Genomic DNA, 25,669 nt, shown 5'->3' with positions numbered 1-25,669 from the left:
TTTTGCGTTCATCGAAGCGTTGCGAAATCGCTTAGACTTTGTGATTTTTAAACGAGAGATGTGCTTGTGCCCTTGTACTTTTCGAGAAAGCATCTCCGTCTTATTCGTCCGCAAATCCTAGAAATTTGTGAATCTCGGCTTTTAGAAATCTAGGAATTTAGGAATTTAGGAATCTATTAAGATTCTGACGTCTGGAAATAAGAATAATGTCGGTATTTTTCAAAGCGAGAAAATTTGCGCTTGCATAAATTTTTGGTTAAATAAAATTGACGAAATAAAGGGAATCGCCGAGAAAATTGTTCATTTTTCTATCGTAGTACGTTCAGACAAATAATTTGTGTCACTATCATCGTTCGAGTCTGCCGTTGACTGCTGAAGCGTGTAGACGTGTGTCTAGGGCTCAGTGAAGTTCACGATACAGCAAGTGACGACCCTCCGTCGAGAATGAGTTGAAACAGAAATAAACCAAGCGTTCCCTAAACTTAATCGTGGAAAATCCAACACTTCTGATCTCTAATCCAAATCATAGCCTCTCGACTAGTTATTTCAATTTGAATTAACTAGCTCGAAGATGGCCCAAGTAACTATCTCCTCCTCTACCTCCTCCGTGGCAAAAGGATAATATATCCCATCTTTCAAACCGCACAAACAACATCAAAAAACGTAAGCTGGATTCAGTAAAAAAAAAAAAAAAACGTAAACACTAGTCAGAACGAACCGTCAACAAGCCATGTTACAACAGATTGTACTTACAATAGATGTTACTTACAACAGATTCGCAATATTAGAATCTACAGACGATTCTATGGACGTAGTTGAAACATCAACAAATGTTTTGTTAACTACTAAGTGTTTTGTTAATAAACATAAATACCCCTATCACATAATAATAAAAATCGTAGAAAAACGCAGACTTAGAAGAGTATGGCAAAGTCATGGAACACCTGAAGACAAGCGTAAGCTTTAGCTAACGCAACAAGAAAGCTAACCAAAATCCTTAAAAATTACAAAAATGACTGTTTTCAAAAATATCTTGCTAATCTGACTCCGACTACTCACTATGGAAGGCATCCAGGAAACTCAGTCGTCCTCCGCAAATAATCCCTCCAATTCCACTGTCCGCAAGGTGGATGGGCGCGTTTGCAAGTCACTTAACTAATGTCTTCAAATCGTATTCCCCCACTATTGCTGCGGAAATAACGGAATACTTGCACTCTCCCTTCCAGATGTCTCCCCCTATTCAACCTTTCTCATCTCTGGAAGTTATAGAATTAATCCGTCGTCTAAATCACAGGAAAACATCGGGACATGATCAGATAAGTAACAAAGCTATCAAGGAGCTTCCCATAAAAGGGATTGCTCTCATCACTTCTTCAAATAACTTCAAATAAAAAAAAATAAAAAAAAAAGAAGAAAAAAAAGAAAGGAACTATCGTCGTTCGAAAGTAGCTATGTATTTTCAAAGCTACACGGATATTAAACAATTCAGTCCTTCCCGAGCTGTAGACTTAATGACTCGGAGGTAAGGGAAAAAAATACCCGGGAAAAGCCCAGCCGAAAAGGCACGATGGACAGACAAAATACAACAAGTGCGGATACAGTGCCAGATTGCTCTAACACTCGATCTATTAAACTCGATCCTCCACCTTGAGCGTTAAGTCATTCAAGGTACGCGATATCGACCGATCGGTTTGACCTGACCGGTTGCTCTTTTGTCGATAATTCGCAACAGGCGGATAACAAGAAAACTGTAAGAAAAATAGCGAATAGAAGGTAAAGAAATAGAAAAGGAAACATAGAGGTTTCTAGATCAAATAATCGAACGTTGAGTGGCGTAGTGAAATACCTGATGGAGTACGCTTCTTCTGACTGTAAGAACTAGTAATGAGGCGATGTCGAGCAGAAGAAGTAGTTGACAAAATCGAGAAAAAGTTATTCAACTTCGCGATAACATTTTTCAGTATTTTTACTTCGCTGTTATTTACCTCTTTTTTTTTTTGGTTTCATATATATACACACCCTTCGAACTTTTATAAATTTCTACTTATGCAGAATGTTTCAAAATATCGATGGGAGATCGACATTTTTCTGTCGGTACGATCCAAATTTAATATTGAATTTCGTAAAATACATACGCGATGTAGATGATATCTTGTCGCTATAGTTTTAGTCGAATACGAGATATTCCTGCATTTCTCATAAAAGATATAATATTTGCGTAATTTTTGTAAAATTTCGGTAATAACGAAGTAACGGGGAATTTTCAGTCAAAATTTTGATCATAAAGGAAATTGAAGTTAAACAAAGTTGAACGACGTAACTTTATAAAGTATAAAATATTGCATTAACCGCGATAATAAAAAATAATGGCCGATTTTAAAAACAATGTTGAGGTACTGCCATTTCGTAACGCCTTTATTCTGGCACACGAGCACGAATGTCGAAAACTGATAGGGATTGTTTTTACTGGCGGAAGAAATAGTACGAAACTGTGCGAACAGCCACCCGTGCAACCGCCAACTGGAACAATGAAGATTTACTCTGTACCTTTGGAAACGTTATTCCTTATTCCAGCAAGAAATACAGCTATAGAGGACGTATTCGAGAAAGGTAATAGCTGGCGTAAACCAATTTAACAGGTGATTTCAATTCACGAAGATTTCGAGAAAAGGAAAATTGAATGGAAATCGAGAAACTGCAGAAAGACTAATCGACAAAAAACACCGAGTTGTTTTCACCTTTTACCAGTCACCAAAAACTATTGATTAATTCTAATCAAAACGATGGAGGAGCAATGATATTTTTATGAAGATCAAAAGTTAAACTTGTGCTATTAGAATTTTAAAGAAATAGCAGTATTCTTTTATCGAAATAAAGATTTCAAGATTTCGAATTATCAAAACTTTCGAATTATTATTTATGGTCGAGTTCCGTTTGGATCCAAACGAGAGGAAGAAATTACTAGGTTGTCCGAAATGTTTCTTTCGTTTTATAAGTAAATAATAGACGCACAATGTTTTTTTCTTTTATATTAGTTTGTTGAATTATGCACGAACATAATAATGGCGAAATAGAACGAAATGGATCATAGCTAATACAATAAGATAATATAAAAGAGAAATTGTTGTTCATCTATTATCACCTTATGAAACGAAAGAAACTTTTCGGACAACCTAATATATTAATGTAACGATGAAAAGAAGCGCTTTCAACTATTGATCTTCCCTAACAGTAGGACCATTGAAATAAATAAACAAATATGATGCAATTTTAAAATTTATCGCTAAAAGTGGTTCCTCGAACAGCCGATTACACTGTAACGTCTGTTGCACTATGTGCGAAAGTAACGACAGTCGTGCAGCATGTTCGAAAAGAGCATTCTTAAGCACTCTAGCTTGCAAGTAAGAGATTCTTCTGTCAAGAAAATACAACAGGAGCTGGAGAAACTACTGGAATTGTCTCATGCCCGGTTTATAACTGAGCTTGCCGTTTCGCTGTCGTCACCTACGGTAAATTTTAATGTTTATTTAAACGCTCTATGTAAAACGACTTTTACTTTATCACCTTTGAAGAAGATTCAAAATTCCTACGCGCCTTATTATGCCAATACGAATGCTTTACTTCGCTTTATTTTATTTCTTTTATTCGACATAAAATTTGTCAGGATATGGCCTGATTCTTAAAATGGAAGGTGCGAAAAGAACAATACTTGGTGTTTAAATATAAATGAATATCACGTTACTAAACTTAGCCACTCATTCATCTATTTATTTTGTTCTTTAAAGTACCATTTTAACGATCAACTGCTTAGTTACCCTAATTACCTAATTATATAACTTTTGATTTTCATCCATTTCGCCACATTTTTCTCATTCTTCTTATTCTTCTCCATACTTCTACACCGTCGTTCTTGATACACATCTCTAATTGCTTAAAATTGATCGATGCATTTAGATGAAATAAGATCAAAATGAACTTCGTAGGGTAATAGTTCGATCTTTTATCACTTTTCCTATCGATAAAAATGGTGATCATTTTGAAACGTGCAGTATCGATTGCGAATCTACTGAGCATACGAAGCTTGCCACAAGCTTGCACAACGTTCATGAGCATTGCTTTGAAAGAACTAACAGAGATAATTTTACATTCGAATTGTTTGAAACGTAAACGAAGAAGCGACGCTTCCGAATGTTGCTGAAATCGAGGGGATTGGAACGGGCATCTCCGTGCTTTTAATATTATTCTCTTTCGCTGCACGAGTTCGCTTCTACTCGATCTTGCCTCGATTCATTGTTAGTAGGAGGAAGCGTTATTTCCTATTTCCTATTACTCCTATTTCCTTGCGAGCTCGCTGCAACACAGAACGATGGTGGGACAGTTAGACAAGAATCAGCGATGTCTGAATATAAAGCAGCCTCGGAATGTTTTCCTTTAACTTTTGAGAATGAAAGAATAATGAACATAACGTTAAATCGTAGCAAAAGCTCAGTAGACAAATATGAGTGACGAAACGATATTCTATTTTTCGACTATTTGGAAGGAAAAGTTAATATCTGTAAATATTTTTCAGTATTAAAATATCAAAATTTATTTGCTACGATTACGTTTAATAGGTGATGATTCAATACGGATTTGAATATGTTAAACGTAAATATATAGAAATTAGAAATTAATATTTTATAAAACGTTCTTAGATTGGTCGAAGAAGAAAATATCTCGAACTTTGCTTTCATATAAAAGAGTAGTTCCAATTATCACTGATCTATAGGATATTCCGCAATATGACAATCGTAATTTTCGCGACATTCGTTTCGAATATCTAAATAAAATCTCTTTAATCTCAGCCGCCGTTTTTCACGGTCCTTTGGATAATGAAGAGATCTAAGGGGAGAATCAAACTGAAAATGACAATTCCCTGTTGAATGCACAGAAATATGCCCTTGGCCGTTGTATCGTCGCAATCATATTGAAATAATCACAGATATCCTAGACCAAATCAAATTAAAAAAAAAAGGGGGGGGGGAGAAATAACGTAAATCTAATGATAGAAATTAAATGATAAAAATTAATACTAATGTGAATTCAACGATATTCGTCGTATAAATTCGCTGATCGCTGTATAAACTGACGATTAAACCACACAGATATAAAGTTCGTAAATCGTTCGAATTGTTCGTTGTGGCCGTACTTAATTAATTGATTTTAACGAATCTTAACCAATGTGCCAGGTATTTATGATAGAAATTTTAAGCTATCTAGGAATTTCTGAAACTCACGTGTATAAAATGTTTCTTCTAAGTGTAAAGGGACAATAAATTCGACATGTGAAATACTGCGAAGCAATGTGAGGAATGATTTTTCGTTGCAAGACTTGTTATCGAAGCGAAAGCTCGCTGGGGGCGTGCGCATAGTCGAACAAGTAGAATAAACAGGGTACATCGAGGATTCAGGAAAATCGTAGATTACGTTTTCGATGTTACACGTATGTGTAGCCATAGTAATGAAATAAACGAGTTTCACGACTGAACGTGTTGCTAGTTTCGTGTCATACTCGATGTTGCGAAATAAATGTACATATTTGAATAAGTAATATGGATGAAGCAACCCGTTATGCCTAGCTAGGTCGATAGTGTAGTGTAAATAAGCGCCACTTAAAGATATGCCTAATCAGGTAAGTAGTTTAAGCTGAACAGAGGCGGGCGTTGTTTTTAAATCGGACAAATAGAGTAGATCAGTTATGACCGTTGTATCGGTAGGTATAAGTATAGATAGACGAGTAGAATAGGTCGAGCGGCCATTATGCCTTGTCAGACAAGTAGTGTAAATCAGCTAGAAACGGTGTGCCTATTTAGACAAGTAGAGTAGACCGAGCGAGTGCTCTGCCTAGTCAGACAAGTAGAATATAGCGGATACTTGCCGCGCCTAGTCAGACAAGTAGCGTAGCGAGTGTTATACCTAGCCTTATATGACCTATTTTATTATTACGTTATTATTATCATTGTTGTTGTCGTCGTCGTTGTTGTTGTTGTTGTTATATTATTGTACGTGTATTCTCATAAACGCGCTTTAATCTTGTTGATCGCGAAACGATCTGAAAGTATCCCCAAGAATAATGTTACGCTCTCGATTTGATTCACCGTTACAACAAGTGAATGCATAAGATTGTATGTGTATTCCATTACTTGTCGCGCGGTCTCTCCCTAAATTCGGATCGCAACTCAGTGGAATCGAGAGCATCGTAAAATCCTTGATATTTTACGTAAAATATTTCGAGGAAAAAATCGGTACAATTTTGAACGGTTATCAGTGGATTTTCAGTAAGAGATCATGAATGAAGATACATGACAATATACATGACATACGATAACTTGAAGGAATCAGGCTCCATTTTATTTATCACGCATCAAGAAAGTTATAAACTTCATTTGAAACTCGTCGTACGGTAGAATTTTCAAGTTCTGTCTATCTAACTTCGTGTTTATGTATGAAAATATTTTCTATACGCACGTACAGGACGTTTAATTTACGGTTGAAAATTGTTTGTACGACGACCTAATTTCATTTTCATATATGTTCGCTGGCGCTCGTTATCGCGACGATTAAAAAGAAGCAGGGAAAAAGAAACTTAAAAGCAACTCTCCTTTTCCGCTCTAAAACATTCGTTCCATTATCATAGAAACTTATAACCTTTCTCGCGATGAACCAAACAGCCAAAGTGTTTCTATACTTACTTACCTCAACTGGATCATTTCTTAGTTACAAATTCCTTCAAACATGAAATGAAACATTTTATCTAAAGAACACTAAACTTTAAGTAAGTTAAATTTAATTTTACTATATGCAAATGGGATATAACAACACGTACTTCGTACAAGTATAACGATATAGTAAAAGTCAATGAATCCTTGTACGAATAAATCGTTAGAAAAATATCTATAATTCGATCAATGAACAACATTATTTAACTACTCTTCGAATTAAGAAATAAAACTCTATGTCAATTGACAAAATAGTACAGTCAAAGTATTACAGTATCGTGCAACATACTCAATGACAATATTTACCAAGAAAACATTTATACATTGAGTATACGCAAAAGCGATGATTCTCAGCCATGCTCTGGGAATTGAACGATTTTTCCTTGTTACCTTTTAGCCCCGAGCAGACAGAAATATCCTTCGCGAAACGGTATCTCGATCCGAATTAAAGCGTCGATTCGCAAGTAGATTTCGCGTTCTCGGAGAATTTTATCAAACGATTCAACGATCCGATATTCTCCAATCTGGCAATCGTTTCGCCGTGGTAATCTCTGAACAGCAACGTCCTTCGGTAGCGTTTCGAAATGGCAAAACAATTTAATTAACGCATCGATAGACCAGGACGTCTCTTTGCACTTCGCAACTGTTGAATCTGTGCGCCTTTGTGGAGAAATTGGAGCAAGGTTAAACGGCGAAGAAAAGCGGAAAACGAGGAAAAAGATAGGAAAGGTGAACAAATAGGTGAAACAGTGTGGTATGAAAATATGATAAGTGGTAGTCAACTGGCAGAGAAGTAATTAACGAAGCTACCCTATATTTCTCGGATCGTTAGAAATCGTAGAAAGCGGCGGGCTCGCCATTGAAAAACACGAAGCTCGACTGATGAATCGTGACAACGGAAATGAAATTAGCTTGTATCCTCGACCTCGTTAAAATTTCTCGGCGATCGCGGTCTGTTTGTTACCTCGTAAGAGTTAAAGGACGGTTATAAAGATTAGCGTGAGGATAACTTATAGAGAAATAGATCTACGATGTTTCCCGAAACGCCCAGATAAAGAATATTAATTAACCGTGCGACATTTGTTCATCGATAACGTTTTTTAGAGGTCGCTTAAAAAAGACGAGGTAACACGTTTTAGCGAGTTGACAGAAAGACAGATCACTTGTTCTTAGAAATTAGTTAATAAATCTGTTAGTCTTGCTTCTGATCAAAATAGAGTCTCCCCGTTCTATAGCTGACAGTAAAATAAAAACGCTTTAACGGAAAACGATTTCTCTTTTAGAAATTTATCTGATAAGCCTTTATTATTATAAACGAAGCGATGAAAAGAGTATGTTGTTTCTGGTTTTTATCAAAGCTGAAAGACTTCCCTCTCGTAAGTTATATTCACGGAAATACAGAAAGATTTCACGCACGAGCAGAATATTCGGATTTTTACGATTTTTCTGTAGCGTTCACAGGCCGGTTCTACAGTTTCGATTCTTTCAATTTTCTGGATTCGGAGTTTCCTGGATTCGGTCCATAACGAAACGACCAGAAAACATTTCCTTTGGGCGCGCGACTATCGATAGGAATTAGAATGTGGTAATAAAAAAATTGAACGAGGAACAAACAAAAAAGGACTTTGTATCGTTCAGCCACGCGCGTGACGTTATACATTGTACGCGTATCTATTTAAGCCTCGATGAAAGGCGGAGAACGCACGAAATCTCACGCGAACTTCTCGCGTTGTATAAACTTTTTTTCCAAAACTGTTGCTAAGCTAAAGAATAAATGGCAGGACAGACGGCAGGATATTAGGTTGATCGATCAACTTTCGATTCTTTATTTTTTAATTCGCGACATTTTTTACCTCCATCCATGATATTTTTTATCGTTAAATGCAAAAAACTTTTGATTTCTCATTGATATCGTTTTATGTTTTGGAAAATATTCAATTCTTTATTTCACTATTTTATCCACGTTAATGTTTAGATAACATTTGCAGAAGATATAACAAAACTTATTTAGCGAGTATTTTAAGGAAACCGTCTTCCGTAATTTCTTTTATTGCAATTTCTCAGCAACTTATTCGAACAACTTTCAACATACGCAATACTATTTGCTTACCTTCCATGTGTACACAGATTTGTTATCGGCGAATTTGAAAGATTGAACGAACGTCTCGATATTTACCTGGTATAGAGGTTGCAAAATTGGTAGCAAAATTGTGTGCAAATATTTACGTAACCGCGGAAATGCTTCAAAACTAAATAGAATATCGCAATATGTAGCGAAACGATTTTCTTACTATTTATTTATTAACTAATATTTAACATCAACCTGTAAAACTTACTTAAACGCATTGAAACAATATTGTTTGCAAAAAATTGATTCGATGAAAAATTAATATTCGATATAAAGAAACAGCTTCGAAATTCTCCACTAAAAACACACGGCACGTGTTTCAGACCTTTTTCAACTCTCCAAAAATATTTTATGAATACACATAAACAAAAAAATAGACATTCCTGCATTGTAAAAACAAAGAGAGAGAGAGAGAGAGAGAGAGAGAGAGAGAGAGAGATAAATAACTTTCTTTGTCAACAAAATTTTGTACACGTTTTTCTAAAAATAGATCGATGACTGTGCCGAATCAGCGAACGATTAATTTCCATGTTTTCTTGCAACCGGCGTCGAGTGTGTCCGTTACCAATATCCAAAAACACAGACGAGTCCTCTGGCTTGCCGATATATTCGTGTTACAATTATTAGTTACCGATCCAGGAATAAACAGGATCTCTTGGAACGGGAACACGATTCGTTCGGAAACAGGGGAAAAAAGGTCGGAAATTGTGCGAAGAAATTGTGTCGAATATTTCGAGGAAATTGAACGAATCGTTAGAAATTTTGTGGCTCCTTCGGACGATATTACGCAACATCGAAACACGGACATTCTGCTGTCTCCCATTTTTCCATCCCAATATTTTTTTCGTTTTCGATATTTTTCTTCTTTTTACGCTGACCCAGATTGTATGGCGCACACGTAACACGAACGCGTTTGATAGCACGTACGTACGCGTAATTTAACTTTGAAATCGAAATTCATTTTTTTGCATGTTGGGGGGTAATCGTTCCGCTGGCTGGTTAAAGGGAACTGTTGGCTTTGTTTCTCTTTTAAATTCGAGTTATCACTGGACGCGTTTACGAGTGAAAAAATGGTCAATTAATTTAGAAGACTGTTGCTATAGAAAGGAAAGGTGAAAAGAAAAAAGTGTAGCATATTGGATAAGTGACAGCGATGGGATATTGCGTTGTTTCGTGGCAAGAAGCATCATTTATTTCTATAGAAACTTCTTTTACAGATGTTTATTATCCAGGTACGGAGAAACAAAACGACAGGTGGAAGAAATCGAATAAATTCTACTCCAACGATGCTTCTAACGAATACAAATTCTGTTTCAGGAGTTTAATGTTGCCAAGGAACAACACGCAGTGCAGCCGTGCTCCTCCGTGGTCATTGAATCAGGTAAGATTCTTCGCTAGAAAATTAGTATAACACGAACCTTTTCATCCTCGACGATCTCGCAACTATATCGCAACCGTCTCTTCCATCCTTACATTGAAAATTACCAATCGACAAGAGGTACCAGTTCTCCTGTCGCGCTCTAAAACTATGTTACGAAAATGAAAAGTAATCCACTGTTGCGCGTCAAACTCGTGGCTGGAACATGTGCACAGTATAGGAAGATATCTTTTATTCGATCGAAGTTGCAATGCTGAAAATCGAAATTGCAGCTCGTGAAGAAATTTAGTGTAACACTGGCAAATTGCCAGTTAACAAGACGATAATCAGAATTCTGTGCAGGAATCTCGAGTGTTAGAATAATAGGGAGCGTTGTTAATAAATATACTGTTAATTATACTCTAGTACTTCTTCGGTACCTATCACGACCTATCCACCACAAACTGATCACGTCGGGGTCACCAGTCGGGATCACTGAAGAACCAGTACTGGTTAAGACAAAGTTACAGTTAAGACAAAGACATTGGCAATCATGTTGTCCGAAGGATAGGGTCTTTGTGTAGGAAGCCACGGGACAGAAACCGTTAGAAAGTTTGCTGTCGAGTGCCGCTACAGAATTTGATTCTTTTCGTGTGATTCGTTTCATGTGATTTCTGTCATTTCAGAATAGAAATACGACAATTATAATAAAAATGCATGTAAATTTGTCAAATCACACAGTGTCACCAATGTAAACTCACAACAACGCTTGTATCAGACCTCAACGCTTCACGTTCTACCGATCCACCGCGCTTCGACGACATTGAACTCTAAATGATCTTTCTCTCTCCTGAAACAACTTTTCGTCATAAAAAATATCACTGCGAGAATACTGAAATTTCTGATCAATGGTGTTGGAGAGTCTTCGAAAGGTTAAGTGGAACGTAATAATAGAGTAGACGGGGACTCATTGATCGTCGCTTGGTTACCAGCTTCGTCAATATTGCCTGTAAACGACATTACATCTAATTACCATCTGAAACAGGGAGCTTGCCGCATCAAAGTCGAAGCTATCCTGGCGGTGGTGGCGGATCCGGAAGCATGGGACGATTGTTCACGAGAAATTCGTCGGTGAGCTCGCAGAGCTCGTTGGAAGGTGCGCCTGGACCGTCCATCCATCGCACTGGAACTTCGACCCAGATTCGACCATTTGGCCCTGATGGACGGTACCACCATCATCGGGATCCCTTGCACGCTGCTTCTTCTTATCCACCCAGCAGGAGTTCGAGGTATGATTTAATTAAAGATATAATCGAATAAGTTGATAACACAAAAGAGCTTTTTTCTGCCAATCTCGATCAAGCCCGCTCTCTGCAACTCTGCATACGAGAGACTATTTATAAAATGTAAAGTGCGATTTTGACGTGATAAATGCGATTTTGACGTGAAATGACTGGACAAAATCTTTCCTGCATACGATTATATTCTACATGAAAGATTCGTTTCACGTTATTTGTTTCTTTCTTGGCAGACGAATAATTATAAGCGGTAGACTATCTGCGTTATATAATGGATCGAAATTAAACGTTTCCATTAGAATTATTAAACGACAGTGGACGAATGTCCGAGTTTTCGTTGAATGCATGAAATCTTGTTAATTACTCGGGAATAGCCGAGGCATGACGGGTCGAGGCATAACGAATGTTTAACGAACTCTTAATCTGACAAAGCGATCCTCGAGAAAAGTTTGGCCAGCTAGCTTTTTCGGCTACTCTCGATTAAGCGAGACAGATTTTCCAAGAAATATATTGACGGCGTTCGAGAACTTCTTAATTAACCGTATAGTACAGTAATGTCGGACTTGATTAAATTTTATCATATCGTAAAATATTAAATAGGGGTATATTTATAAATTGAATTGCCAGGATAAAATTAATAAAAATAAGTGTTTGATCTACTACAAGGGATCGATCTTTGTATTATTGCTCGTTGTCGTTATCGTTATCGGTACCGCTGTTTCAAAGTACATGTCGTTAAACATCGATTTTTCGTTAGTCGTTCATTGGCCATTCACTGCACCCGTCATCTTCGTATATTATTCGTAATTGATTATATAACGAGGAGGAATTGACACGCACCTTGCACTCGATTGCGAAACGCACAGATCACCATCACCTGGACGTGCAGCATCGTTAGATGCACGCTGTGGGAGTCCAGCCAGTTGTTCGGGAAGTCTTCTGAGCAATAATGCGTCACCATCTCAGAGCTCTTTGTCGTCTCTGGCAACAGGTGTGAGCTCTTCGTGTGGTGGTTCCTCGATAAGCGTTGCCCACGTAGCTTCCAGATCAGCTGGTCGAAGTCTTTCACCTCTTCTTATTCCACCATCACGCATTTCTGGAAGGTGAGGTATTCCCCGATCATTCCGTGATCAGATATTATTTATCATTTAAATCAGTTATTTGTCATTTAAAATCTATGCATGGCTGAATAAATTATTGATTTTTATTTTGCTTCTCGCAATCATTTCCCACCAATAATCTTTTTATCCGAAAAAGCAATCTCCGTTATAAGGATCTTTACCTTTGATCTATAATCTTGAAACGTAATATGTACTCCTTTTATGCAACAGCGAAGGTGGACCACCTCCCCCAGCATCACCACTCGGTTCCATACAACCTGATCTTTACCAACGAAGAGATGGACCTATTTATCTTAAGGCTCGAGGGTACGTGTAAAAGATTTTATCATCCAACACGTAAATATTCGCTTTCCTTCTTTATTCCTACATGAGGGACCAGGGTTGACACGAATAAAATTTATTAAATGTTCAACCAACAAAGTCCATCGATATTAAATTAATTTTATTCGATAATTAAATCAATAGAATTCACAGTATATGTATACGTATAAAGATCTAAAGGTTGAAACGAACCATCTAATTTAAGCTATTTGATAGGCAAATCTTTGTCATTCTTACGTTATGCTGCTCTTTCGCAACTTTAAAACGATATTAACATCCTGTGCGTGTTCGTAACACGCCAATTCACGTCGCTACAGTTGTTCCAGAAACCAGTTAAAGAAAACATGGAGTATAATCGGATCACGATCGTATTCCCGTTAAATCATTCGATACTGTTCAAACGTTATGCTTCTATTATTACGCGTCATCATTTATCGTGGACGTTTAATATTTTCATACGATCGAAACGCAACGCAACTTTAGCCCACTTTACACATACGCATATTATATTTGCATATACGCATGACCTACATGTCGATCTATTCCTGCCCGGAACATGCGAAGCACCTAAAAGGATTGAGTCACCGGATATACTGCAATCTGATACGAAAGTCAGCTGTTTTATTTGACTTGAACGCGAGACACGCGGATGATCAATCCCCTGGTCAATAGGCAAAGAACGCGTTAATGCTTCTTCGTATTACCGCGTCTGCTAATTGGAACGTGTACCACGTATACGACTAAGCAATGTGCGCACGTAGATCCGTGTTTATCGTTAAATACGATGCAACCTATTCGACGCCGAGTGAAAATAACTGATAGATAAGTATTTCGAGCTTGATTCGAAATAGAAACAAATATTTAGAATTTTATGTTCCATTTGATTGTGATACGTTGTTCCGATCAAATCCAATGTATGGAATTTTGCATAATTTTTACGACATCGATCGATATGAGCTGGAACAATTTGAAATCACTTTGCCACTATCGGACCTTGTTCGGATTAATTAGCTTACTTGAGATCAAGCAATCTAAGAACGCTCTGGTCTGCCTGAATTTGTTATTTACTTCGAGAAAAATATATGCTCTCAAACTCTCTTATTACACTCGTTCGAACTCTGGCTCGTTTCGATTCAAGCACCGCTAATTTAAATTCGCTAATTTAAACGAGGCTCTTTAGAGCGCCAAAATTCGTTCAATTATATATTGCGCAACTTAAGAAAAACAACGATCGCCGTGTATAACGTCATCTTCGGTTTTATGCTCGTTAATATTGGTTCTCCAACTCGAGTCAACTTGACATACATCCACGATACATCTCCACGAGAACACGTGTCATTCGAATTCAGATCACTCGATACAGATACGTTCGATAAGAAACGAATAGAAGTGGAAGTAACGCGCGTCTTCGTGCTGGCTGTCATTTTAGAAATGGAAAGAGTTTAGGCCGGCTGCATTTGCGATTCAAATACGACTTCGATCGATCGGACCTGCATGTACACCTGATCGAGGCTCACGATCTGGCTGGAAGTGATCAAGGAGGATTCAACGATCCTTACGTGAAGCTGACGCTCAGCCCTGAAGTGGATTCGAGAAAACGACAGACACAGATATACCGTAACGAGGCGAATCCGTTCTTCGACCAACAATTCAAGTTCCCCGTCAGCAACGACGAACTTCAAGACAGGACCCTAGTTTTACAGGCAATTGACACATTATTACCGTGTTAGCTATTAGGTTCCATCATAATAAATATCGCAAGTACTTTTTTTCCATTTATTCGATATATCAAAATCAAACAACAATGCGACAATTATCTTCGTTTGTGTGCTATTTCGTTGGAAAAAGTGAAATCTGTTACGTTTGTTTCATTGATTCGATAACATTCGTAATACAATAAATTATCTCGATATAGCAAAAACATCGGGTTTCTACGAAATTGAAATCAACAAATTTGTGTAAATGGAGAAACAGATGTATCAAATTCGGATGGTTCTTACTTTGTTTAAAAACCCTTTATCTTCGATTAAATTGTACTGGTATTATTTGTTTCTCTTTGGTGCAAACACAGTTCTATTTAAACGCTATATTTTTTGACATTTAATTTTTTGTTAATTTTCCTTTCGGCATATAAAAAGATTTTTTGTAATATGTCATCGACCCTTTAACAAATATTAGCATAACCTTCGATCAACGAAGGCTAATATTTCGTTAACATTTATTATGATACGAGTTATAAATAACATTTTTCACGTTACGCGCGCCAGAAAATTGGTGATTTAATCGAGTCGAACTTTTTCTGTCTAACAGGTGCTCGATTACGATCGTTTCTCCAGGAATGATATAGTAGGTTCTGTCAAAGTACCGCTAAATATTTTACGATTAGATTCTCCTACCTCGACCGAAGAAGTTTGGGGAGACATTGAACGTGAACGGAAGCCACCCGAACAAATTCAAGAAGTTCTACTGTCGCTCTCTTATCTGCCCAGTGCCGAACGATTAACAGTACAGATTTTGAAGGCGCGAAATCTGTTTCCACCACAGGTAACTCGATCGAATTTACCAAATTTCCTCGTTACTTTATTTACATATTTTAGTAATCGTTCTACTTTTCGTTCTCTAATTTTCCCATCAACTTTCGTCACTTAACTTTGGTTCGTGCGACTATTAAAAAGTTAATCATTTTCGTTTCGTTTCATTTCGTTTCGTTTCGTTTCGTTCCGTTTCGTTCCGTTTCGTTTCGTTTGATTGCTGATTTCGTTTTTAATTGATGTCTGAAATTGACGTTTCTCCTTGCTGTCGTTCGTTTGCGTCGTGAAAGATATCGACGATTTGAGCATTTTCATATTCCACGTGACGCGCTTGATTGTGTTACGCAGGACAAAGAAACCTTAGATTCGTTCGTGAAAGTAAATCTCCTTTGCGGAGAGAAGAGGGTGAAGAAGAAGAAAACTGCTGTAAGAAAAGCGACCACCAGTCCCGTTTGGAACGAGGCAATGTCCTTTAATGTTCCTGCCAACTATCTTGCATCGTCAGCCATCGAGGTAGATATATGTGCAACGTGTTTAATCAAGCTTTTCTAGTTCCACCATAATGCAGGCTCTCGTATCGTCGAGTAAATAAAACCATTGTCCTGGTGAGAAGCAAAATAATACGATTATATCGATCTTCCATTAAAGTTTTCACATACTTCCAATTTCGTATAGAATAATTTATTATTACACATAGTGAATAAAAGATATTAAAATCACACTGTTCATTAAGCTACGTTCACTAGGTTCCACTTTTTATACGGCTCGTCCTTAAGTAGACTAACTATCCTCCTGTGGCGTAATTAATTCGAAAAAGAGTCTTGATTTCGAGGCACACGATTTATCTTCTGGACCACTGTCAGATGTCGGTGGGTTGTCCCCAATGGGTGGGTTGAAAATATTATTTAAATCAACGGTTCGTGTATTGATATGCGTAACAAAATTCCACGAGGGTGAGCGTTCGAACTATATTATACGGCTCTGTAACAAGAGAGAAAAATCACATTTTCAGCAGCATGGGAAAAATGTAATTTTCAATTTTTATCTTGCGAAACGTAGCTCGCCGTTTTTTTTTTTTCCTTCTCTTCAAAGATCGTGCGAAAATTAAAATAAAAATCGTATTAACGAAAAAATTCAACACACTTTGCAACTTTGTTTAGTTATAGCTCGAGATATTAAAATTGTTCGATAATCGACGTACGTATTGGCATAGTATAATACGTGTATACGTTCAATTTTTCTGTAATTCGAGTATGATGAAAAAAAAAAAAAGGAACAAAGTTACAATATAGTCACATGTATGTATCATCTATTTCTATTTTGACATTATTTGTCCTGTGCATTTCGAACAGTTTTCCAATAACATCTGTTTCGTTTAATATCGACGAATCTATCTTAAATTAAGTATAGAAGGATAAAAAATGACTATCCTTTTTTGACCTTAATAAAGCTATCGCTATAGATATCGATATAGTTAATTAAAAGTATCGAATTCCATTAAAATTAAATGACATTCAAATGATATAAAAATTAAAATGATATTCAAAAATTTCGTTTCACGAATAATTAGCTCCGAGTACGACTTTTTCATAAAATATACGTAAAATATATTTTCGTTGAATACGAAGTTCCTTATTTCTATGTATGTGCATACTTTTGTAAAATACAGTCAAGTTATTTTACATGCGATAGACACCATCTGCTTTGCATCGAATATTTCAAAAGCAATACCTCCGCAGCCATTTCCACGAAACGTAAAACCCTGCAGTATTGTTCTCGGGATCACGCAACCTTGCCAACTATAAACGAGTTCCGTCGATTACAAGTTATTGATTTACATCATAGGGTCGCCCACAAAACCTAGCAACAATTTAGAAAACACCAGATCCCCGTAGAGTTGAATTCCGATCAATTCTCGCAACTTCGGTCGTGAACAATTTTCATCGATACGTTTTTACTTGTTACTCGGCGGATATAGACTTTGAACGTGAGTCGTTAGTGAAATTTTGCAGCAGTGACAAATTTGTATCTTAGACCCTGCAAAACTGCAAGATCGTATTGAAATTTATACACAACCCGATAATCGTAAATAAAGAAATTTCATTAGTCTAACAATTATGAGAAACGAATTAACCTGCCACTCGAATTGATCTCACCAATCTTTCAAATACTAAATAACGATTGCTTTATTTACCTTTATTTATTATTTAGCTTTATTAAGATTGCTTTATTTAGTCGATATCGTATTTACACTGGCGAAAACCATAATAAACAGACTTAATTGATATCGATTTGTCTCTACTAAACTGTAATACCGTGATTATAGTACTTTCTGCAAGATGATGATTTTGTCAAAAGATGATCTGTTAACAAATGTATACATACGTATAACAACCACGTTGAGCAAACGTGGCGCTACGGTTAAATAGTTTCTTCATGCAAAGAAAGAAAAAGAAACAGAAAGACAATCAGGAAGCATCCGTAGAACTGACCAGTCGTCTCTTAAAACTATACGGAGAGAAAAAAAAAAATAAGTAGAGAACGTAGACTAGACCTACTATTATATTACAGGATTAACAATGGTAAATTGAACTGTCAAACGTGTGATTTACAAAACCGCAGCGATATCGCGTCTCTCGTCTACGCTAAACGTTACGTTAGTAATAACGAAAAACAGAAGTTCGTGCTTATACTATCCTTGTGGAAACCCGTACTAGTTGAATAGAGAATTTATTTGCTTTGTGAAATCGCGTGTTTACATAGCGAGTTGGCGAAACGTCGGTCGCGATTATCGACGAGCGTTCTGTCGCGTCCGGAAAAAAGCCTTGAAGAAAAAAAGAGCAAACAAGAAAGAGGCGACCTTCGTAGTCGTACGACGAGTCTAGACTGAATATCGATGAACTTCCGTGGTTTTTTATAAAAGTCCTCGACGATGATTCTTGAGTCAAGCGATCGATCCGACGTTGCAAAATAGGCAATTCCAGCTGATTGAAAACTTCAGAATAGTCTTATAGACACGCTATCTTTTCTTTCGCGTGATCGCGTTTTGGTCTAAAATTTTGAAGCTCGTCGAATAGACATGATCAGATATATATCGTACAACGACAGTAAAGATTTATAGATCTTTAGAAGGCTATTCATAGATGAAAGAAAATTTGTTGTTCGCCGAAACTTTTTTACGATGGAACCGAGAGTACATTTTCAAACACTTGTCACAAATCTGTAAATATTTTCTGAAGTAAAACGAAATGTAATGGTATAGGAAGTATAGGATGTATAGGATGTATAGGATGTATAGGATGTATAGGATATATAGGATATATATAAGATGTATAGAAAGAAAGTTTAATGGAGGAAATAAATTTGCAAAAGTAGTCCTTGCGGCTCTAACATGCACTCCTCTATATTACGAACAAATAGCGATTCATCGTTCATCAAACGAAACATCATTTTTCATTATCACGATTAATAGGAGGGTGATACGCAGAAACGGATTGAACCCAGCGATGAGATATCGATAGATCTAATTGCTACATCCATCGATTTTGATACTCCGAGTATATTCCTGAAAAACATTTTCATCGTATGTAAAAAAAAAAAAAAAAAAAAAGAAAAGAAAAGAAAAAATGGGAAAGATTCAAATTGATGAAATAATTGAACTAATTCTTTTGCAAGGTATGTGTGATGGACTCGAGCAACGAGTTTATCGGAGGGAACGTGATCGTCGGTTCCTGTATCGTTGGTCCAGCCACAGGAGTGATTCGGGGAGTGGAAGGAAGCGGAAGTCAAGGAAGAGAGCACTGGCTTCATATGACTCAATCACCGAGGAAAACCATCGACATGTGGCACACGTTACACTAAAAGAAAAAGAAGAAGAGAAAGCAGTAGAAAAGCAAAAGAATCGATCGATGTTACGTTCGTCGCGTACCGTTTTCTAAAAAAAACAAAACGTGGCCATTTTATGGGAACGTGGACACAATTTCTTCTTTATTCCTTTTTGTTTCGCTTCCTTGCCGGATTGCGAAGGGAAGAGTACAATCAGAAAGCATAGGATAAATAATCGGTAAATGGTATATGTAAACGACAGTAGCAGTGTTATATATGTGAAACCGCTTTTATGGATGTACTCGAGACCACTAACGAATAAGAAAACCGCGAAAAAAATACATCGTTATTGTCCGTTTCAGCGAATCGCAAGGATTGATGTCCCTCGATCCTCGAGAATCTATTAATATGATATTTCACTGTACCAGATTTTCCGTAGGTTCACTATGACCTTCGAGATTGAATCGTCTAACCTAAAGGAAATGGTACGTATTGTGAGATAAACAGTTCGTTTATTCATAAACAGGGAATCGTGTCACAGGAAGTGGATGGGAGAACATTTTGAAGGAAGGAAGAAGGAAGAAGAAAAACTTGCGTATGGAGGAGACAATCGTTCCGTATATACACACTACGTATTTGTATTTGGTATTTGTATAATTTGTTTCTACTCGCGGCTAAATGTACCTTACACAATCAGCAAGATAATTATTCCATTCGTGGTAACGAATATGAGTGATAGTAGATAATCGTGCTACAAATGATAAGAAACACATCTCCGTACTTTCCGTTACACAGTACAGTAATGAAATTATTTGCTCGAAGCAATTTCAAGATAAGACATTCGAAGGATGATTTCAACTATAAGTAAATAAGATGGTGATGGTGATAGGAAAAGATAAAAATGAACAAAAAGAAAAGAAAAGAATAAAATAAAAGACAGGAGAGAGAAGGATGAATAATTTGGTAAATGATATGTTTTTCTAGTCCTAATGTGATTTTTATTGTAGTCTGAAACCACTCCGGTGATTTCAGACTAGTATACATACATATGTACTTCCTAGGCCTAAGTTTGTACTATGCAACAAAACCGACCTCAGAGAAGTACAAGGCGTGCGTGGATGCGCCATTGAATAATTACAAACGAACTGAAAGCCTAATGAAAACGATTCTCCTCCGATAAATATAGTATAATCGCGTTATCGTCGTTAATGTCGTAATTATTTACGAGTACATAAGCAGCAACAGAAAATGCAAAAAATTGTCGCGTGTACTATTATCGTGTAACGTTCGTTCAGACACACAAGTCTTAAAACTATTCAACGCATGAACGTTCGGAAGCAGTAAGATATATCGTACGGATCTTCTGAAATACTACTGAATAATAGAATATATATTTCTCGATTTATTACGTTCCTTTCTCACACTTTTGCTAGGCATACAACACCGCTAAAGAGTTAAAGAGAAAAATAGATAAATACAGAAACAAGAAATCAAATCCTATGTATTTAATAACGAAGTCTGATTTATACGAAAGATAACGAGGAAGGGCAAACAAATAAAGAAAACCAAATGAAAATGTGAACATTTCCGACCAAAGTTTATCATATCATATATACCGATAATTTTGAAAATTTCAGAGCTTATATCTATTTATTGTTAATTTAAGAGAGTTCGACTAAGGAACCTGCCGTACTTATAAATATTTTAGGCTCGTACATACGTGTATTACAGCGATTAAAATGTTTTTGATTCGTTGGCTGCGAGAATACTAATAATGTGACAAACGTTACCTGGTGAAAAGAAAAAATTAAAATTAAACGTTGATCATCGTTAAGTATGTTATAAGTAAATATAAATATATGTTATATAAACATATACATATACATGTAATGATATATGATTACGTAACACGTAACAGTTGGTGAAAATGAAAAAAAGGTTTGTTGGGAAGAAACGCTTAGCTAATTATGAGCGTGGTCCGAATCGTACGCTTAACTTATACTTAACAGTATTTCTATTATATTCCACATACATGGTATTTATATTAAAAAAAAGACATATATGTACACATATATTCATATTTTATTTATATATACATACAAGATATATATATATATATATATTATATTATATATTATATTATATTATATTTATATATCTTACATGTATATATTATATACATATAAAAATGTTCTTCTACGTATACCGTATAATAAAACAATCATTTTGGGTGTCTAATACAATACGCGCGTCTAACATTCCGAATATACTTGTAATAGCTGTGACGGCATGTAACGACTACATGAATTTCGCGTTTCCGCATTCATCATAAATGATGAAACAGAATCTCTGTAAACGCTACATTTTTATCGTATTTCTACCATTAATTTTCATGCGCCTATTTCAAGAACGATCTCACGCGTCGATTATTTCTTGCTAATTTTCAATACGATACATAGATAGACACCCCCTTGTCGGACCTGAATTTGCCTTGCACAATAATATTTAAATCAAATAAAAATGCTCGCATCTATCGCGATTCCCAGTGGTTAGAACTACTCGATGATACTATTTGGATTATGATCGTTGTACAAATAATAATTGATGAAAGAAATAAGGTTTATGGTATTGTGCGGGGCGATCGATAAGCAAGGCAGAGAAACAGTTTCCACAACTGATTTTCTGCGCGTTTCGAAAATGTCTATAGTCTTACTAACGTCGTAAAGAATGTACAATGTGTCCTAAATGTGAAGTGTAATCGATATTTTCTTGTAATGTATCCTCGTGATTCGATTTAAAATAAAGAATTACTGATATCCATCAGAATCGTATATTTCATTTCATCTATATATTAGAAACGAAATGTAAGGTGTAATAGAAAGAAATTGTAAAAATTTGTACGGATATGATGGATTTTATAATTTTTATTTACATTTTGTTTCGTTATGGATCTCAAAATTATCGCGCATCATTAAACATATATTATTATTACAAACATTGTTTCATCTCTACAATAAATAATACAAAACATCCCAAATTTTTTTATTTATACGCACTATGAGATCAAGCTATAATACATTTTCTACAGTTGTTGAAATTATACACCTGCAATAATCTTTTATTTATTTATAGTATTAAAATGTCGAATTTACATTTGTTGTTAAATTCTCTGTAGAAAGGTCGACAAAATCTTGTGCACCTTTGCGTCGTATTGATAACGCTATATTCGCACCATTTTTATACCATTTGACTTTAAGTAATACGCAACATCCCTTTTCTATAAAAGCACAGAAACAATATTTCATTAAAATTTGAAAAAAATTGTTTTTAAATATTAGTAGTTATTTACATACCTAATTGGCCTCGTTCATGAGCAGCAGCTAATTGGTTAACAACGCGTCTTTCAATTTCGTACTTAATAGAGCGTGCTCCGTAATGAGTGTCATATCCTTCGGCTAAAAGTGACAGAACTTCTCTATTCCACTTTAATTCTATTTTATGCCTTTTCTTCGCACGATCTGCCCAAGTTTCCAATTCTTTTACAACTAACGATATAAGTTCAGATTGAGAAAATGGTAAAAAGTATACGATTTCATTTATTCTACCCAAAAACTCGTCTCTACCAAAGTGTGACTTCAATATCGGCCTCACCTGTAAAAAGGACATTTTTTTTTTTTTAAATTCGTTCTAAAAATGTTAAAAAAATATTTTAAAGAAATTAATACATACTACATCGTCTTTAAATTTACGAGATATTTCAATGTGTTCTGGATCCTCCTCTGTATCAACATTCTTATCCAGTTTTTGCTCCATTACACGTTGAGCTTCTTCTCTAAGGTGTACCGCGTGATCAGCGATTACTTCGCTTGCCAAATTTGATGTCATTATAAAAATTGCATTTTTACATTCGATTGTTTTACCTTTACCGTCAGTGAGTCTTCCCTAAACAAATATGTAGATTTTCATTTTGATGTAATATTTTAATGTCATATATTCGATAAAACACACAGAATCAATCATACTTCATCAAACAATTGTAACAAAACAGTCAGTACATCGGGGTGTGCTTTATCAACCTCGTCAAATAATACAACAGCATTTGGACATTTCCTTAAAAGTTTTGTTAATTGTCCACCATCGTCGTGGCCAACATATCTAATTGATACAATAAAAAAGAAGAAAAGAAGAACTGGTAGGTTATGTTTATAATATCTGAAATATACATATAGCGTGATAAGTAGGAATAAAATTTACCCTGGTGGCGCACCAATCAGCTTAGCAACTTCATGTTTCTCTTGATACTCTGACATATCCAATCGAATAAATCCTTCCTGTTTATTTTTATGTATATATGCAGCTAATTGCTTAGCCAATTCAGTTTTTCCAATTCCTGATGAACCTAAGAAAAGAAATACTAAGGGGTGTTTTTCATCTATCCATCCATTCTCTTTCCTTCTAATAGCTGCAATTACACAGAATATTATAACAAGTATTATATACGTCTTATGTTTATATATAAATTATTAAGCGTATAAAATAAATCTTACTAGATGCAACGATAGATATTGCTCCAGTTTGTCCAACAATATACTGTCTCAAACGTTGCTCTAGTGGAAATCTACGACGTTCTTCTAATTCCTGTTTACAATATCAGGCAAAAAATGGATCAAAAATAGTACTACATAAAAATCAAAGCTTGATTTTAATCATATGTACTTTTTCCTTCATTATTTCATCATATTTTATCGCGCGTTTTATAAGCATTTCTTTGAGTTCTCCATCTTTGGCATATTCTACTGCTCTATGTCCTGATTCATTTTTCATTGTTGGATCAGCTCCTGCTTCTAATAATGCTTGTACACAAGGCTTAGAGTCTGCTAAAACAGCATAATGTAACGCTGTAAAGCCTTTGAAAGTGGCCCTACTATTCAAATGATCGCAAAATTCTTCCTCCCTTATCATGAGCACTGGAAATTTGGAAATTTATGCAATATCTTGTAAAATATGAATAATATATACAACTATTCCATTTTTATTTAATTATTGTAATTTGTTTCAATCTTGTACCATCCAAAGTATGTAATCCTTTTTCTATAGCAGTTCCATAAACATTAATAAATTCATCTTGCAGATTAGCATCTGCTCCGTGTTTCAATAAAAGTTTCACAACCTCTGGTTTTGCATTAATAGCAGCGAGATGCAATGCTGTCCAACCTAATGGATGGCGCATATTTACATCAATACCTTCTTTTATAATCTACAAACCAACAGTTTCTTAGTAATTGATACTATAATGAAATATCTGTTTATACTCACATTCGTTAACTCTCGAATATTGCCATACTTTGCAGCCAGAAAAAACTGTTTATCTAGTAAAAAATATTGATGGTAAATGGATGTTTATTCCATGCAATTACATATACAAAGACATATCTTCTTTAATAATATATACCTCTGTGATTTTTGGCTTCGCAAAGAGCTATGGTTATGCCAATACCACCTAGTATAAATCCTATGTTTCTGAAATTTTTTTTTTCATCATTAATGTCATATTTATTTCGTAAGACTTTCATTCTTCTTAATAAAGGACGAATTTCCTTCGATTTAAGTATATCCAAAAATTTATATAATGGATACATGTGTTCCTGAAGTTTCCAATAGAGCTGGGCATAACCTTTACCATTTTGATAGAATACACTTTTTATTTCATTTGCTGTCCATAAATTTCCTTTATTCATCAGAGTCGTTGAATTTTTATTCCTTTTTATAATTGAACAAAATCGTAAATTACACAGACGCGACATTTTACAGATGTGGATATCATGTACTTATGCGTTTGGACCGTATGATTTTTATATTACACGATTATATCTACTACTTATTACTAGTATATCGATATATGAATTCATTGAATAACTGCCAATAATTCATATAATAATGCAGTAATACAAATCGCACTATATTTACGTTTTTGACCGCTTTATTTCAAAACTGCTTTAAATCACGCTCTTGTATACAAGCGCGACATATCATGCAACATTTTATGAAATTGGACTGACGTATAATATAATATATACATACTTAAGGAAGCAACTTTTTCTCTTGATTATATACGTAAATATAGTCGACGACATGAGTAATTTTATTAGAACGCAACATACAGTTTTTGCACATACATATAAAATTTTTATTATTACATATAAAATATAACATATACATATAATGTTTACAATTATAACTCTATGAATAGTAATAATTGTAATATATGTGTGAATACATATATATTACGAAATATCACTCATTAATTCCACATATAATCTTACTATAATC

At 35.5% G+C, this 25,669-nt stretch overlaps 2 protein-coding genes across 8 annotated transcripts in view; one reads left to right on the top strand and one right to left on the bottom strand.

The window, feature by feature from the left end:
• The window catches only part of Sytbeta (Synaptotagmin beta), a 97,633-nt gene extending 78,170 nt beyond the window's left edge, over positions 1-19,463 (top strand). For 6 of the 7 annotated variants that reach the window (XM_069114497.1, XM_069114493.1, XM_069114492.1 and 3 more), the window contains 8 exons: positions 10,204-10,267; positions 11,289-11,532; positions 12,408-12,644; positions 12,873-12,968; positions 14,413-14,686; positions 15,294-15,527; positions 15,863-16,027; positions 19,190-19,463. In XM_069114497.1, the coding sequence (XP_068970598.1) occupies positions 10,204-10,267; positions 11,289-11,532; positions 12,408-12,644; positions 12,873-12,968; positions 14,413-14,686; positions 15,294-15,527; positions 15,863-16,027; positions 19,190-19,375 (1,500 nt within the window). In that variant the 3' untranslated portion in view covers positions 19,376-19,463. The remainder of the gene's footprint in view (positions 1-10,203; positions 10,268-11,288; positions 11,533-12,407; positions 12,645-12,872; positions 12,969-14,412; positions 14,687-15,293; positions 15,528-15,862; positions 16,028-19,189) is intronic. The other variant, XM_069114499.1, reaches the window with a different exon arrangement.
• A 2,858-nt stretch (positions 19,464-22,321) lies between these two features.
• LOC138180538 (mitochondrial disaggregase) lies at positions 22,322-25,465 on the bottom strand. Its single transcript, XM_069114491.1, has 10 exons — positions 24,792-25,465; positions 24,656-24,708; positions 24,407-24,596; positions 24,056-24,306; positions 23,887-23,977; positions 23,594-23,801; positions 23,362-23,494; positions 23,069-23,281; positions 22,693-22,990; positions 22,322-22,616 (listed from the first exon to the last, which is right to left on the bottom strand). Exons 1-10 carry the CDS (start codon positions 25,141-25,143, stop codon positions 22,474-22,476), a joined length of 1,932 nt encoding a protein of 643 aa, XP_068970592.1. The 5' UTR covers positions 25,144-25,465; the 3' UTR covers positions 22,322-22,473.
• Between the last annotated feature and the right edge of the window lie 204 nt (positions 25,466-25,669).

The sequence above is a fragment of the Bombus flavifrons genome, chromosome 6 (assembly GCF_040668555.2).
Source record: "Bombus flavifrons isolate JBK064 chromosome 6, iyBomFlav1_principal, whole genome shotgun sequence".
NCBI lineage: Eukaryota > Metazoa > Arthropoda > Insecta > Hymenoptera > Apidae > Bombus > Bombus flavifrons.
The sequence above is the reverse complement of the archived record's forward strand: the minus strand, read 5'-3'. Positions and strand labels throughout refer to the sequence as shown.

Coding starts and splice junctions, on each gene's coding strand:
- LOC138180538 (XM_069114491.1), bottom strand. CDS start 25,143: ATGTCGCGTCTGTGTAATTTACGATTTTGTTCAATTATAAAAAGGAAT. Junction 24,709..24,791: donor CGAAGCCAAAAATCACAGAG/GTATATATTATT, acceptor ATTTTTTACTAG/ATAAACAGTTTTTTCTGGCT. Junction 22,991..23,068: donor GTAAATTTAAAGACGATGTA/GTATGTATTAAT, acceptor TCCTTTTTACAG/GTGAGGCCGATATTGAAGTC.